Source organism: Ruditapes philippinarum, unplaced genomic scaffold (assembly GCF_026571515.1).
Source record: "Ruditapes philippinarum isolate M1 unplaced genomic scaffold, ASM2657151v2 ctg2866_1_1_1_1, whole genome shotgun sequence".
Lineage (NCBI taxonomy): Eukaryota > Metazoa > Mollusca > Bivalvia > Venerida > Veneridae > Ruditapes > Ruditapes philippinarum.
In genome coordinates this window covers 153,214-170,722 of record NW_026856519.1, presented here as the reverse complement: position 1 = coordinate 170,722, position 17,509 = coordinate 153,214, and the positions used below count along the sequence as shown (strand labels likewise).

The window sequence follows — 17,509 nt, the reverse complement described above, 5'->3', positions numbered from 1 at the left end:
GTTCATGGATGACCAAAAATGATTGAGACTCCATTGATTGACGTAACGTCATATGGAATTCGGTTTGAATGATATTCCGTTCAAAAACCTTTCGTATCAAAACTGTCCCCCCCCTCGCCCCCCCCCCCCCCAAAAAGGGGGAGAAAAAAACAAACATACAAGAAAATACCCATTTGCAAAAAACACAAATCTGCAACTTTATATTTTCACCTCTGAGCCAATGTTATAATAATGATCAAATTTCAGTTTGAATGTAAACAGTCGTATCAATTATATTGCTGCAAATTTTAATACCAAACATGCCAGTATGTTTCTTTGATAAGTATACAAAAATTCCTGTTACCAAAGTGCAATTCAAATATTTACAAAATGTTAGCAGAATAAATGATATAAGTTCTTTCTACGAGAAACAAATAACTTAAATTGCTGTTCAAAAAATTCTTGAACTTTTCTTTCATAAAAATCACAATTATTCAGTATGTAGTAGAAACTCTGATCAGAAAAATTATATGATGTAGCCACGTGGATTTAGATTCATCCACGTTATCCTACCATGTTTCACGATTGAGGTTTAATACCTATCATACCTTTTCAAAACAAAAGATGTTGATTCACTTGTAAATTTCGTGAAAGGCGTTTGGACACCCCTTGCAAAACTAAAGATTTTTTATATTACCGTAGATGTCATGTTAAGTGTTTTGAGATCCATTCCAAAACTCAGATTATGTAATAAACCCTTGTCATATTTTAGGAAAGAAAGGCTTTGTATACGCCCTGTTGTTGTCTACTCGACTCTGCTTACCGGTCTGTTGACCTTTCACCTTGTTATTTTTATTCTTTCAGACGAATATCAGTGAAATATTAATTGCTGTCAACCCCTGCAAGCAGCTGAAGATTTATGACGATAAGGTATGTAATATTTAAGTTAATTTTACCGCGCCTTTTTACCTTATGCTGCTGAATTTCTTAAATGGACTTGCTAAGTTTCCATATTCTGGAACTGTCGATTATCAATTCTGGGGATATGAAGATGAAGATTTAAAGTAAGCCAACAGTTATATTCCTTGTCAGACAGAACGGAACTGCAGGCTTGCCTAGCACTATACTGGTGGCAAAAGCTTCCAGAAATGTAAGGAAGTTGAAACAACTCAAGATAACCGAGCATGTCTTAAAAATTATGAATATTTCATAATAAATGTAAGTTGTTTAAGTAATCATGTAAGGATAGATCGATTTTATATTCACACTTTTCATTTACAAACGATTTACACCAATCCGTGTGAATAATATACATCTAGTTTCGGACAAACGAATCAAATGATCAAATTTATACAATATTTCTTCATATTTCACAAATACTTTGATGCCATTTAACAATTTCTCAATTGCATGATATCTGTTCACAATCTACTAATCAATCATAATTACTATAATTTCATGATTACTAGTTTGTCGATAACTGTATTTAAAACACAATGGTAAAAAACAGTGTTAACAAACACAGTGGATAAATTATTGCACTTCCTGTTTTAGCGAGACAGATAAGATTATGCCGGCTCGCCATGGCGAGCTGGTATTACGTTAGGATTTTACTTAGAAACAACCTAAAACTCCAAATCCATCCAAAAATTTAATCTAAGCTTGGTTTCCAGCTTTCTACAAAATGTATCTGTCTGGGCTGGAATCCAAAATAATTAAGCCAATCAAATTTGATCTTACATAGCGTCAAAAAAAACCTTCAATTTTCACGCCATTTTTAAAAAGGAACAAGTATTGCTTTGAGCGCAAAGATAATAATGACGATAAAATATTTGTTTTCATGAATTCTTTTCAATAAATCATATTTACACTGACTTTTGATTTAGCGATTTCTCCTGTTTTCTCTTAAGTAAGTTAAATAATTAACAATTAATTGGTTAATTAACATAAGTGTACACCTGGTTCTGTGCATATTTTCTTTTTCTTTTTTTCCGGTAATTTTATCTTTTCCGGTATTTTGTGTATGTATTTACCGGGATATACTATTCTCCGGTCCGGTCGCTTCCGGTCTCTCCCGATCTATTTTGAACGGGATTTACGAGACTTGAGAACTTGTACAAATCAAATAATCATGCCCCATGAATCTAAATTCGCCCACACCTAAGAGAATTCTTCAGTAATATATTCCTGTATAGGACTTGTGTCTGTCACTCATTCCAATACTAAATAACATATTACAACTTAACTTTGTATAAAGAGACATCTTTATGAATTCTACCTATCTAACATTTTTTGGTCAAGGTCAACAGGCCATATAGTAAATGTGCATAGACATAGGGACTTCATTCTATCTGTTTACATGCATCTTCATATATACTCTTATTCCCCTTTGTTACACTGAGAGAACTGGCTTCCGTAACTTTATATGTCACTTTTATTTTGATGATCGGTGAAGTCTCTTCAGGTACAGAACTGTCATTTTTACATTTAAACACACCCCTGGAATGAAATTACGAAGCGAGTCGCTACTAGCTTTTTTAAAAGCTAACCTTGTTCATATACTAGTAGGGTACCATGAAGGATACAGTGACCGGAAGAAGGAAGTACTTGTAATATCGCAATGCGTTGTGCAAATAAAACTGTGACAGCTTACACAACATGGTTGTTATACCCTTTATCCACAACATTAATGATAGTATTATGCAGTAAATATTGTTCATTATGTCTCACTTAACTTAATACCTTAACAATAGCAATTCGTTCCTTGAACCATATTTTCAATAGGCGTCACTTTCTTTTCAGGACACTTTTATAGCAATAGGACTCTGACTTAACTTTGCCAAGGCAAAACACTTAAAACAGCTTAAGAACATTGTATACGATGTTTATAATAAGCGATGCAGATTATATAAAATCATTGTTTTATAGATCCATGATAAATACAATACTCACAAATTCGGAACAGATTTAGAGCCACATATTTTTCAAGTCGCCGCAGCAGCCTACAGACGCATGCGTGAAAATGACACAAATCAGGTATATGATAACCACTATGTTTTAAAATATACTGAATAAACCCAATTAAGAAAACAGCAAATAGAATACGTAGATATGCCTTATTTACGAATATTTCGCAATAAGAAATGAAAAATAAAACCTACTTTGCCCTCAAGGTGATGATAACTTGACATTTTGTTATGATAGCATTGTGCCTCCGCTAATGGCGGTACCTTAAAATATATTTTGCTATTTTTGTGTTAAATCGATAAATAATTTGATAAGAATGTAATCAACATTAAGGATTTCGATAGCTACAAATATAACGTAAATTATAGTCGAGTAAAGTCAATTTTATTAACTATTTAAAATCATGTAGCTTTACTCTTGTCAGACATCAAACATGTTATATAAAAAGTAAAAAAAAATACACTATGCAATAAGTTTTTTAATAATTGTACTTTCCTGTATACATGTATATAGGTCATCATTGTTTCTGGGGAAAGTGGAGCCGGCAAGACAGAGAGCACAAAATATATGGTCAAACATATCGTACACATGTGTCAGAAAGGAGATATGATTTTACATGAAAAAATCGTCAAGGTAAATACACGAAAATCTATGTACTGGTCTTTGAGCAAGGGTATTATTATCTTTTATTCTCTTGCTTTTGGTTAGGCTTTTTGTCGCACCAGCACACAGCACAGTGAAGTTCATATAATGACTTACCAGCTTTACTGGTGAAGGAAGGCATCAGATAACCCTCCATGTATTATTTCACGGACACACATGCATCTGAGTAATACCACAGGCATTTCGTAGGCTAAATGGATCGCGCCCTTGCATAAAATAACTAAAAGTCTCTTGCGGGATTCGAGCCCATAAAATTGAGGGGCTTTGGTGGATATAAAGTCCTATTGCAGCATACCCATAAGGATGTTACGTATATAACAACGATTGAAATACATTATGAACTACTATTACAGAAGGAAGAAAAAACACAACATATTATGATATTCAGTCTGACCCTTAACTGCTTGAAAATGCGAAAAATAATGTGACTCGACCTGTAGCATTAAAATTAAATGAAAAACAACCGCATCTCGATTACCATTGTAATATAATTAAACTTGTATGATTAAGATAAAATTTCGCCCTTCAAAAATATTTTCTAGATCAACCCACTTTTGGAGGCTTTTGGAAATGCCAAAACAATAATGAACGACAACTCCAGTAGATACGCTAAATACCTGGAAATCAGCTTCAAAGAAGATGGCGAACTCGCTGGAGGTGATTATTACGATATTAGTTATTGTCATTATGACGTCATTTATAATCACTGTGACCTAATTGATTTATTTGGTCCCTCTCCTTCCTTTTCCGCACTTGTGCAAACTCCCATTTTTTGGTTAGTTGATCTTGTAGATGTCCTGTTAGTTTGTAGTTTGACTGGGTTTAGTCGGGAGCTGCGTTCTCTCTTCTTCTAAATCTCTTCTTGATAACTTTGATAGAAATTTTAAATATTTGAAATATTTTATTATACTGAATCACCTTCTCCTCCCCCTCCTCCCCAGCTGTCTGCATATTAGTGAATCGTTGTATTCTTTTAATCTGTAGATCTTTATATAATCAACATTTTTGAAAATGAATTTTCATTGTTTAATGTAACATTTATATTATCGTTAATGACGTCAATTGGTACAGTTTATTTATAAATATATTTTCACTTTTCAAGAAATATAACAATGATATCGATGCAGTAGATCTTAATAAAAAAAATACAACGCAAAAGAAAAAGAAAAGTTATGCACTTTATATTTTCCTCTATTAAAATCAGCGGTCGTCAGAGACTACATGTTAGAGAAATCCAGGGTAGTTCATCAAAATAACGGAGAGGGAAACTTTCACATATTCTACGCAATGTTTGCTGGATGCACACAAGAAGTCCTTGATGACCTCTTTCTGAATGACCCAGTAGAAAGTTACAGGTGAATAATTTATATAGTTTGGTTGAGTGGTTTGCTAGGAAGTTTGATCATGAAATACCCGGAATTCGTAAAAATTGTTTCAAAGGATCGATTTTTGTTTCAATCATTCTGTACTTTCAACGTTTTTCTTATCGACATAATATAGTCAGTATTGCCGTTACGTCTTACCTAAAGGCGTTTCATTGGGTTCATTTGCATACTAAAGCAATAAGACAACAAAATTGCTGAGGGTACTGGTCTTTTGGTAAAAAGAAAAGTCAGTAATGTTTAAAAAATAAGCACAAATACTTCTTTCTTCGATATTCTATTACTATATTATCTATTATTCTTCAATATTCCTTTAAAATGTTCATTGTATTGCAAGATTGCCTTCTACGTTTGCGTGTGTAATTTCAATTTTTTTATCATCTAACAATTAGAATAATGCAGAGCGGTCAGTATAACCTTGGTGAAACAGAACGCTTTAAGAAGATGTATAATGACAGTATGGACATATTGCAAAAAATGAAAGTTGTAAGTAAACACATGTATTCATTTGATAATTGTCAAAGTCTTCACATAAGTTTAATCAGAATAAGATCATAAAATAATTCATGCATACATTTATTACCCTTTTAATATTCCTTAAGCCATACAATATTAGATTAACCTTTTTGTTTGCAAGTGTCTTTTTTATTTCACATTCAGTGTCAAAAACATCGTGCTTATGTGTTAAAGACACATCCGCCTAATTTAATAGTACTTTATTCATATTTATTTAAGTTCATTTTGCCCTGTCCAATGTGACCTGTTTATGTTACAAGTACTAATGTTGCTGCAATACAGCAATTGAGAAGCCCCGCGCGCAAAATAATCAGCTCATAGCAGATACCTTACCAAATCATTCCTACACACAGGTCATTTTCTATTTAAATTAAGAACTATTGTACATTATTCCGGATCTTTTGTAAATCATTTTAATTTGCATAAACATACTTATCGCATGCATTGTCCATGAGAGAGAGGGGCCAGATAATAAATCCAAAAAAAATATGCTTTCACTGATGCCTACCTGGTAAGAAAAATAATTCCAATACAAACAACACTTACAAGACTTGTTATGTGACCTGACAGTAGTGAAACTTTGGTCTGTTTGTGTCACTACTGTAGTCAGTAAATTTATTAGATTATAAAATATCAAAGCATGCACAATATCTTTTTGACTTTTAATGCAACTCATTTTCTACAAATTTCATCAGCTAATCATGGTAAGAAATATAAAAATACATATGTTATAAGCCAAAACAACAACATTTACGGACTTACATGTTTCGCGGCAAATGGTATATCATATAACAAGAAAAGCATTCAAGCAAAGCATCAAAGGGCGTCCGAGCAAGAAATGCAGGAAGTGAAGATGAACTAGACATCTGATGACCAGATATTCTTATAAACTTTTTCAATGGTTAGTTTGATTTTAACAGAATTGTATGTAATCTATGAATGGGCGGACGAAAGACATTGTTCATCTTGAACTTTGGTAGGCTTGCTAAAAGTTATAGAAAAATAAATGTATTTTCTTTGGAACATACAAAACAGTAGTAAAAATGATCAAAGTCTGCTTTTATTATTATTATTATTATTATCATTATTATTATTATTATTATTATTATTGTTTTTGTAACAAATATGCAAACAGTATATAAAAATAGTAACAAAAAGGACTAATATAATAATATTAAATACATGTTTTACCTGTCAAATGAAATAAAAGGTTTCTGTTAATACGTTCGTCTTAAGATACATTAGTTATATTTTAAGTCCGAGATTCATGTAATTATTTAAACTTGAACACACACTGGAATGAAAAATTCGGGATGAATTTCAAACTCAGGATTTTTTTTTATAAGCGTTAACAAAATTATTGTACATTAAAATCATGAATAGATTTGTATGGCAAGTTTATATGATGAAACATTATTTATCAAGATAATGGAAGACTGTTATCAGGTAATTCACTAACATAACGCTCATGCGAGTCCAAAGATATAAAAGCTACTTGTCATTGGTGATAAATGAAGATCTGTTGTTGATTGAGTTATTTGGAGGTGAATCTACTATTTTGTTGAATTGCATCAAAACCCCCGTCTGACCCGCCAGTGTGTTAACATTCCTTTCAATAAATTCATAAAAACTCATGTTAAAACTGACGACGAAAGTTTCTGTTGTTAAGATGTCACTAATTGGCAAATCAAAATTCCACATAACCACAATAAAACCGATTGCCTTCAAACAAAATATAGAACAGCAAAAATTCGGGAAATCAGGGTTGGGTATAGCAAAAGAGACTTGAATAGCGAATAGATTTTATAGTACACTACTGCTAGGCATGTTTACTGTCGCACAACGTCAAAATAAAAGCGATATATACAGTAATGGAAGCCAGATTTAAATATTTATGGTAGAAAAGTGCAGGACCGTAAAAAAGAAAACCGGCAGAATTTGAGGAAAAGACAATTTTAAAATGATAATACTATGATTTAACAATTTGTAAAAATGGCCTTCATTTTTTTTATATAAATTTATAAAGGGTGCAGTTTATTGTTGAATATTCATTATTTATTTCCATAGCGCGACACGAATGACCTTTTCGTTTAGTTTCATACCTCTTCTAAAAATATATTTTCGGACTTTTACAATGTTAAAATTACCTTTATATAGCTTTTAAATTCATGTACAGCAATAAAATAAATATATACCCCCTGTGTACTACAAAATAATCAGTCATTTCCTGTAGAAGATACGTATGTCAGAAATAAAGGGCTAGGTACCGAATTTCGTTTTTGTTTTGTCATTTATACTGCCTTCCCGGCGATTGAGGCGTACAATTTGCTCCAGTTCTCATTCATTATTATATGACATGCGTGAATTCATCGACTTTTCATATTAGAAATGATTCCAAATTTAATTTTAAGATTAGTTGATAAAGATCGGGTCCATGGACAAATAAAATAGTAAACACAAATATCTGAGAGCCTGTTGATGCGAACCAATAACTACAAAAATGGCGACTTGCATGAATGCCCGCCCCATAATGGCCATAACAGGTCTTAATCATTGCAAGCAAAAAATTAACCAAATATCGTGGAAAGAGCCTTTTAATTAAGAAAGAAATACCTTTTTCAGGACAGGGAAGTTCTCATTAGAATGTTAGCAGCAGTTGTACTTATTACGGAAATAGAGTTTGAAGAAGACAACAGAGGGGCAGCGCAAATAAAGGGTGTTGCTCCATTTGCTTATTGTAAGTATTAAGAGGTTAAAAGTTGGTTGCTGATCGCCATTATGCGATAATGGCCCGAATATGTACATAAGGGCCTGAGGGCCGCAGGCTCTTTAATACCTGTGTCGCAAAATACGGGATCTAGACATCGCCGCTAATCTTGGTTGTCGCCCTTTCTAGAAACGGACAATTGTCAATGTAAACAAATATCTGTCATTCAGTTTAACACTCCAATTGCCTTTGAAAACATGACAAAACAAAAAAAAACAGGAGACAGTGTTGTTTTATTGTTGTTTATATTGATAAATATTCTATATAATTTTGCAAGAATAACATTTAGTGCCAGTTTAAAATTTTTTTATGAACTTTTGTGCCTTCAAGAACGGTTTCCGAGAGTAATGTCTAGCTCTATTTGCCATCGATCCGATCTTTTTTTCGACTGTTTAAACATATTTGGAAGTTCTGAGGGTCATGCATTGTCTTAGGTCGAGTTATTGTATTCTTTTCTAGAGTTTATAAATCTTCAATGTTAAGCTTTGTTGATTGTGATTGTTTATATCATTTAAACTTAAAATTTGTTTGCAAGTGACTACAGTTTATTCAACGACAGCAGCCATCTTGAAAGTCACTGAGAGTTGATTACGTCAGTTTGCACGTGCGCTCATTTACTCTCCCAATATCGAAAAAAAATGCCGATTAGCATGGCGGCCGAAATTGTATAATGGCCTAGATCTTGCCATAATAGCCCTGAAATACCCTAGACTATGTTACAATATATTTAATATGCATACTTTATCTACAAATTATTTTGCAATAGTGTAATTCACAGTTAAAATCAGTTTATTTGATATACTCCTAATGGTAATGATACCACTTTATACTTTTATCGCGCTTTCTCCTGCGATTATCTAACATTGACTTTGTTTCCATTTATCAAAAAAGAAATCTGACATAGCCTATATACTACATTGTAAAACAAGTCATCATCTTATGAACAAATATGACTGAAAATACGAATGATTGATAACACTTAATTACTTTGAGAATGTCCACTTATTTGATTGAATCATCGTTTTTTGTTGTTGTTTTTTTTGCAGCCACTATATTGCTAGATCTGGATGAAATCTCTTTCGGCGAGGCGCTTATTACAAGCAAACGGAAAGTTAGAGGTGAGGTTTTGTTTCTACAACAACACTGTTAGGGGTCACATAGCGACATTTTAAGTTAACTGGTTGTGGAAAACCGAAAATTGTTTGAGGCACGACCATGCACATGAGCAGAACCATACCACTATTCATAAAACTAGCTGGATACCTTATTGTCATAATTTAAATCAAAACCTTTATTGGTTGGTTTTTCATGCCAGTATTGGTGAGATACATGTGGTTTGAAGTATGCGACCTTAACCACTCGGCCATGGACGCACTTGACGTTTATATCCTGAAATATCAATTGTTTAAAAGAATTTTGAACGTCTCATTTTTATAGCAAAAGATTATTTTGTATGTTTCTATAGTTCCTTCCAAGAAAACTTGTTGATCATATGATTTTCATTAGTACATCATATAGGCTATACTTGTTCTTTTTTATATATAATTCTTCATTTGATGATCAACATTTATTGGCCAAATATTCCTCAGACAGTATAAGGATTGTCTTAAACATTCTTTGATTAATTATGAAACACAATTACACTACTTATATTAGATGCGTCTCAGTCTGCTTCCAGAACAGCATTGATGCAACAAAACTCTTACGAAATTGATATTTTAACGCATAATCCATAGAAGATTTTTCAGATTCTTCCAGTAATTGAATGATGCCAAAGAGACAAAAACATATTTTAGCTGGACTAATCGAAAACTGTGACTCTTACGACGGCGTCAAATGTTGCTTTTTTGCGTGCAAGATAGTATCTCCAAAACTATTGAATAATGTTGGTTGAAACTTCACCCATTTTTATCTCTGTGATTATTTTTCATGATAGACACAGGTTAAATAACTCTGAGGTATTTGTATAATAGATTAATTTCCCTTTTCTTACTAACAAGCACTGAGAATACTCGAGCGCGCTTTTTACAGACTACATTTGTATTATATTATTATTATTATCATTATTATCATTATTATTATTATTATTATTATTATTATTATTATTATTATTATTAATTAGATGACTATGTGGCAACACATAAAACAACAAAACAGGCAAATGACGGACGTGATGCGCTTGCTAAGATGTTGTATGAAAGAATGTTTGGCTGGTTGGTTAGAAAGATAAACGACGATCTTCAGCCGAACAGACTTGGGTAAGACGTTTGTCTTTTCAGTTTCATTTTCAAAGACGCAAACAAGAAATGTATCATCAAATGGACATGATAATTAAACAGTTTTCTACTCTACAATGATATTGATTTGAAGATATCATGAAGTCACTATAAATGTTGTTATTTTAAGGTATATGTTAGGATCATTTTTTAATGATTACTCGTATATAAATTACATCTGGAAATTGTATTGAAATAGGATTGATGTAAATTGTTGATTTTGATTTAATTGTTAATTGATATGAGTGCCATTTATGTTAGTTTAGCATTTCATTTACATGCATCATTTACTTTATATAGGAAATGCATTTTAAAGACGTTTAGATCCGATAAAATACAGATAATTTAAAATTCATAAACTATACACATTTCTTCAGATCAAAGATATCTGCTAGCATAGGAATTTTGGATATTGCCGGCTTTGAAAAGCTTCAGAATAATAGCTTCGAACAGATGTGTATAAATCTGGTGAACGAGAAACTGCAAAATTTCATGAACGTAAAGATCTTTACGATGGAGCTAAAAATATACGAAGCTGAGGGAGTGCATCTTGGTGGAATACAATTAAAAAACAATGACGATTTATTGACAATGTTTGAAACGGTAAACTTGTGAACCGTACTTAAAAATTCATTAGCTTTTATTATAAAATCATGCATTTGTAGCCTTTACGAAGCGTGACTAAATGTATATTTATTATTTACATTTTTAACATTATTATAGCATTTGTCATAGGTGTATGTATACCAACAAATTGTCTGCAAACTTTCAGGCCATTTACTTACTCGTTTTTATTTTTCCAAGAATAAGAATTACTATTGCAACAAATGACGTAAAAAAGAAACAGTTTAAACATTTTTAACTTTAAGCGGGCTATAAACACCTCTTTATATAGATTTCGAGTTTTACTGAGTATATTTCTTTTTTCATATTTATCAGATTTTTTTCCAGTTGATTTATGAAAGATTTTAAAATTGAATTAGTATAGGCTTATTTTGAAATTGAATTAGTATAGGCTTATCAACATCTGTGTAGCTCCTTTTAAACTGTTAAAACATAGACTGTCTACTCAAGTTATAATATTTTGTGAAATAAAAATATTATTGATAATAACAACGACGACAACAACAACAACAACAAAAATGATAATAATAATAATCATCATCATCGTAGAAATGAGAATAATAAAGAATGCGTTTACGACCTTAAGTCACGTGGAGAAATTTAACTCCATTATTGGATTGCATAAAATCATTGTGGGTTACTAAACTTACGTGATTATTGCATACATATTTCTATTGACAGCCAAAGTCTGGTATTCTGGCAATACTGGACGAGAATTCCAACATACAACATTCTTCTGATAGTGGATTTGTTGATCACTTAAAACGGAAATTTGGCGAACACAATCTGTTCATACAACCACCTGGAGACCATCCTGTGTTTTGTATACAGCATTTTGCGGATTTGGTACGTTGTTGCGAAGTGTCATGTCGTAATTTGTAAAAAATGAATATCATATTTAATGTAGTCCACCCCTTATAAATTTGGCAAATTTCGTTCGATGGACGTTGAAATTCCTTAAAATTTGTATTGTTTATTTGGTTTTTACGGCGCAGCAACACGATTAAAGTCATATGGCGCCGCAACTGGAATGATGGTTTTGGCTTATCGCGGGTTTAGCAATCTCAAACACTAGGGGTCAAACCATTTAACCTGCTGGAGCTTAGCCATACAAAGACTCCCGTTATTCGAACACATTTAGTTGCCTATAACAATCACGGAAAGATAAACCGTGTCTGCTATTCTGCTGCCTCACGCCTTAAAAACAACTCTCAATCACAAGGGGATTAAACATTTGTAATCAGATGAGATAGATGGTGTACCTTAAAAACCACTTGGTTTATCTGTGTGTTGAATCGAGCCCATTAGTGGCATACTACCTTAATATAATGTTAATATTGTCAATCATACATAATTTTTATAGAATTGGTTATTATAATTAAGTTTAGACTTTAATTCTTTGTTAAAAAAAATCAGCAGTTTGACACAATATCTGAGGCTGTTAGTGATAAAGACGTTTGTATTACACCACCAAGATTGCTGAATTATGCCGATATTTTCTGAACTTTATTATGGTTTGATTCTTAATAATACAGGAAAGGTAGATGATATGTCAAATCTTATATTGCACCATCTTTAAAAATTGCTTTTGATTCTTTGTTCTGTCATTGACTCGACAATAAAAAGTACGCATTGTTTCTTATATTTTAAGCAAAGTGTCTGTTTTGTAAATAATAAAGTCCCTACTACGTCAAATCACTCATGTTCTATGTCGTATTGATAAAATAACCATGTTTACAAAATAAAGGTTACGTACACTGCTGTCGGATTTTTAGAGAAGAACAGAGACAGAATAAATGATGAACTTGTTCAGACTATGAAGGAAAGCAAAGATGACTTCATAGCTGACCTTTTCAAAATTAAAAGAGGATCAACTGGAACAATATCAATGTAAGTATCATTACAAAAGTAAACACATATTAAACTATTTGAGTTCATTGGCATGTAAGATAACGTTTATAAATACAGGAATCATATATCTTTTCCCTTCCAGGACTCAATTTTGGCCGTTGCATACAAGCTCAATCAAATACAAAGTCAATATTTTATTTGATATAATGATAATAAGAGAAAGACTTTAAAAGAACTTAAATTGTAATCGCCAGTCACCTATTAAAGGACATGGCCGATATAATCTGTGATAAATTATAATACGTGTCAAAAAACAATTACACACCAAACTATTACAGTAATTAAGCTACATAGCACCGTTTGAAGGAAATAACATGCAATACTTGTTTATAAGGGAACGAGATTTTCAAGTTCGACCATCGCGACGCAGAGTACCAAATATGGCTCCAGGTAAGCCCAAACAAAAACAAACACCGACAGGAGCGGCTCTGGCAATGGAAATAGACAAAAGTTTGAAGAAAAAGTTCGGCACTGTACAACAGCCACAACCATTGACACAGATTATTCCTGGAAAAAAACACCCGACGCTTGTTTCATTTTTCCAGGTAAAATACGGGCGAATGGAAGAATTAAAATGCAATTCATTCGATTTAGCTATAATTTGAATTTTCTAAACATTAGACTCTCCCATATGAAACAGGATTATTTAAGTGTGTTGAAATGGAAGATATTTAATAATCAAACATTTAGAAGAGGTTTTTTAAAAGGAATTAATAAGGTTTTTAATCATTAAGAATAATATGATCATAGAACTGAACATCCAAGGAGAGATTATTTCACAGAACACAGCTTTTAACAACGCCTAGTCACACAGGACCATATTCAAGGCATCTTACCGGTCGCCGGGCATCGAACAAAAGCAGAGGCCGAAGGGCGGAGCAAAGTTATTAATTAATCACATTTTTACATTCTCTCTGACGGAATTTAAGATATCGCTACTTTGTGTGATTAACCTGTATGCACTTGTGTTTTTTAGAAATCTTTGGAGCAGTTGTTACACAAATTGGGTGACGGCGACCCATTTTTTGTCAGGTAAGTTATCAAAGTTATATATTTAAAAATTTACGAGCTAAAATGAATGAACTGTTTCAAACAAGATTGGCCATTTCGTGTAAACATCGTGTGCGTGCTTTTCTTTGCTGTTTCTTAATATTAAATGTTGCAATTCCACATATTAACTGTTTGATTGGGTATAACATCGCACCAGTACAGTGAGGGTATTATGGAAACTTTTAAATTTCACTGATTGAGTTATTTCATCAACTTAATAGTACCACCGAAGTTCCAAAGATAATGTTGATTTTGCATAAGCTGGTGACAGGGTACAAGGTCAGTATACTATACCATCCACGTAACTGTAACCTTGAAAAAGCCTCATTACACCGGGTCCGCAATATCTTTTGGGCGACGTTTGGTTCTTTCTCAATTTTTGTTTATCCAACCGATAACCATTACTGTCATGTTGTGTATGAACTGACCCCAATCGATAAGATAATTATTTATTATTTGCATTTGATTTAAACGAATTCCGAAAAGGAATTAAAAATGTAAAATTTTAATGATGTACTTTTTCAAACGAACTTTAATCAATTTAGTTACAGTATTTAGGCCATATCTCATATGAAGAACATGTATCATTTCTGACATTCAAACTGTTAATTGCATATTGTATCAGAATGTGTAATTTTCATTTTCATCATTTTGTTTAATAATAGGTGTATCAAAGCCAATTCGAATCTTGCGGCTAACGATTTTGACAGGGTTGTCGTCAGGGATCAATTACATTACAATGGATTAGCAGAAATTGCAAAGATTAGAAAAATGGGTTTAACCGTTCGAAAACACTATTCGGACTTTCTTTCAAGGTTTGTATTTAAGCAAATCAGTGTGCAATCTGTTTGGGCGTTTACAATACGAACCCATTATAATATAATTTACATTAATGCGATAGAGTAGTTTTGCTTTGATTGTTAGTTTTGTTCGGTTTTACAGCGCACCAACACAATAAAGGTCTTTAGGCGCCGAAACGGAAAAAGATTGTATTATGGCTAACCTACGGTGTTACAAACCAAACTTAAAGCAACACCTTGGGTTAAAATCACCTCACGTGCTGGGGCTAGAGATGAGCTCGGACTAGAGATTCAAGTAATTCGAATCCCTTTTGTCTCCCCTCACAACCAACCATACAGGGATAAACGGTGTCTGCAGATCTAAATCTAAATCCTTTAAAGGCAACCCCTTAGCCACAAGGGGCATAATTTTATTCTTTTGATATAAAGTTCTTATATAAATATGTTTTATATATTAATGATAATCAAAATTTGCGTCTTAACCCTTATAACTTCAAATACGTAAAGAAAACAATTTAACTAAAAATGTTCTGCAGGAAGCAACCTTTTGGTGCCTTTCATATTTTAATTTTGACATGATTGTATTATGTATACTTTTCCTACCATCGTCTAATACTTTATTAAATGACTTTAGATACCATGGTTTATTTACGTCTCCCCCGATAGAAAGACAGTCTGACGTTATTCAAAGCGTTCTGCGATTAGTTCCATCTTGTTTCCATAGGGACTTCAGATGTGGAAAATCAATGGTTTGTTTTTTGTTCATCATTGTTCATTATCCGCCTCTTTAATTGTTTGGGACGATATGTTTTGTGTCTATCATAATGTTTTGTTTGTTTACATGTATTAGATCTAAGCGTTTAATCATCAATATCATTTTTAAATATATGCATGTATGTATGTATATAATTATGGTTTTTAACTCATTGGACATAATCAGATATTCATGACTGTCGAGCTAAATGATTGGTTCGAGCAAATACTGCGTTGTCGTCAAAGAAGTGCTGCTGCTACAGTTACAAGATGTGTGAGGAAGATATCAGAAATAAAGAAGGAAGAGAAACGCATTGAAGCTGAGAGAATGAGACAGAAAGAATTGGAACGACAAAAGCAAGAGGCAGGGAAGGAGGTATGAAGACGTAGAAAAATGTCCCAATCAACTGGGTTCAACATTAGTATAACCTTATTGATATGTGACTTGCACTTTAAAATTTGTTTAAGTTAAACGATCTATCGACTTAAGGTACTGATGCAGTAAACCGGCTATTATATAAAGAGCACGAAGCTTTTATTGTGATGTTTTAAACATGTTTACGACAGGAACATAAAAAATGTCATTAACTATTAATATCTTTTATGAGGATACGTTGGTATTAATATATAATCTTGCGGTTATAGTTCGTGATGTTAATTTTCTTCTGATTACAGAAAGGTATAGCAAGTAATACATCAAAGGGAGATTTAGGTTCTTCCAGAGGAGGTTTTGGAGCTGTCAGGAAAAATTTAGGTGCTCCCTTGGGTCCTTTAAACGCTTCAAGGAGAGGTTTAGGGACATCAGTTAAATCAGTGACTGGCAATGATAATGACCCCCCTTTTTCTTCGTCGGGTGATTCATCATTAACGTCTTCTCTTTCTTACTCTGGAGGAACATTTTCTGATGTATGTACCTAAAACAAAGCTAGCCGTTTGATGTTTCGTGCTTTGTCATCCTTTTTACTCCTTTTAAATAATATGTGCGCCTCTGCGATTTTCTTTGAAACGATTGCACGAGGATCTTGTAAGAACAGCGTAGTCCAAAGTTTTCAAGTAAGAAAGTCAAGAAATTTAAGATTAATATCTGTGCTTGAAAAGATTGGTCCATGATTAAAATGATTATGAGATATTCCGTACTTATCATATAATCAGTTCAGATTGATAGAAAATTAAAACTTCTTGGCAGAAGTATTAAAAATTTGACTCAATGTCATGATCACTATGTCATTTTGTATGAATTTCAAATTTTCATGTCCATTGAGGTTTTTTTTTCGAAATCGATAGAAATAAATTAAATTATATTGCAGGAATGTAAACAATAAGGACAGAGCAATCAAATTTATATAAACACATTTTATACAGACTTATCTACGAAACACATATAAAATATAAAAAATCAACAAAGTAATTTTTTTTGTAAAATTGAATTGCTCAGAGGTTTGCTGTTATATAAAGCATTACCATGCAATAAAAGAAATTACTCCCGAGGTGACCCGCCCATTGGGCGCTAACGAGGCTTGCCGAGTAACCGCCCATGGGCGGGTGACCGAGGGACGGATATTCCGATCCGAACCGCAAACATATGTCAGATATTTTTCTTGCATATTCTACCATATTCCATTATACTTTAGATTCTTTATCTTTATATTCAATGAAAATTTATATCATTACAACCGTAACTACTTTCTTACAACAGCGTATAAATTACAACTTCATTCATAACGGTAAAATGACGTCATCCTAAACGTGCCATTGTAAAGCACGCGACTCAACTGGAACCCCCTATGCCAGATGAAATTTCCGGTATGAGTAAAACTCAAG

The 17,509-nt window shown here is 32.8% G+C and overlaps 1 protein-coding gene across 1 annotated transcript in view; it reads left to right on the top strand.

Moving 5' to 3' along the window:
* Positions 1-17,509, top strand: part of LOC132746862 (uncharacterized) — a 61,063-nt gene that overhangs the window by 13,169 nt on the left and 30,385 nt on the right. Inside the window, exons 3-20 of the mRNA XM_060736135.1 lie at positions 844-909; positions 2,908-3,015; positions 3,460-3,579; positions 4,152-4,266; positions 4,814-4,964; positions 5,384-5,477; positions 8,130-8,244; positions 9,321-9,392; positions 10,397-10,532; positions 10,928-11,153; positions 11,856-12,020; positions 12,922-13,064; positions 13,420-13,630; positions 14,062-14,117; positions 14,801-14,950; positions 15,570-15,684; positions 15,876-16,064; positions 16,364-16,594. Coding sequence (XP_060592118.1) covers positions 844-909; positions 2,908-3,015; positions 3,460-3,579; positions 4,152-4,266; positions 4,814-4,964; positions 5,384-5,477; positions 8,130-8,244; positions 9,321-9,392; positions 10,397-10,532; positions 10,928-11,153; positions 11,856-12,020; positions 12,922-13,064; positions 13,420-13,630; positions 14,062-14,117; positions 14,801-14,950; positions 15,570-15,684; positions 15,876-16,064; positions 16,364-16,594 — 2,463 coding nt within the window. The remainder of the gene's footprint in view (positions 1-843; positions 910-2,907; positions 3,016-3,459; positions 3,580-4,151; positions 4,267-4,813; positions 4,965-5,383; positions 5,478-8,129; positions 8,245-9,320; positions 9,393-10,396; positions 10,533-10,927; positions 11,154-11,855; positions 12,021-12,921; positions 13,065-13,419; positions 13,631-14,061; positions 14,118-14,800; positions 14,951-15,569; positions 15,685-15,875; positions 16,065-16,363; positions 16,595-17,509) is intronic.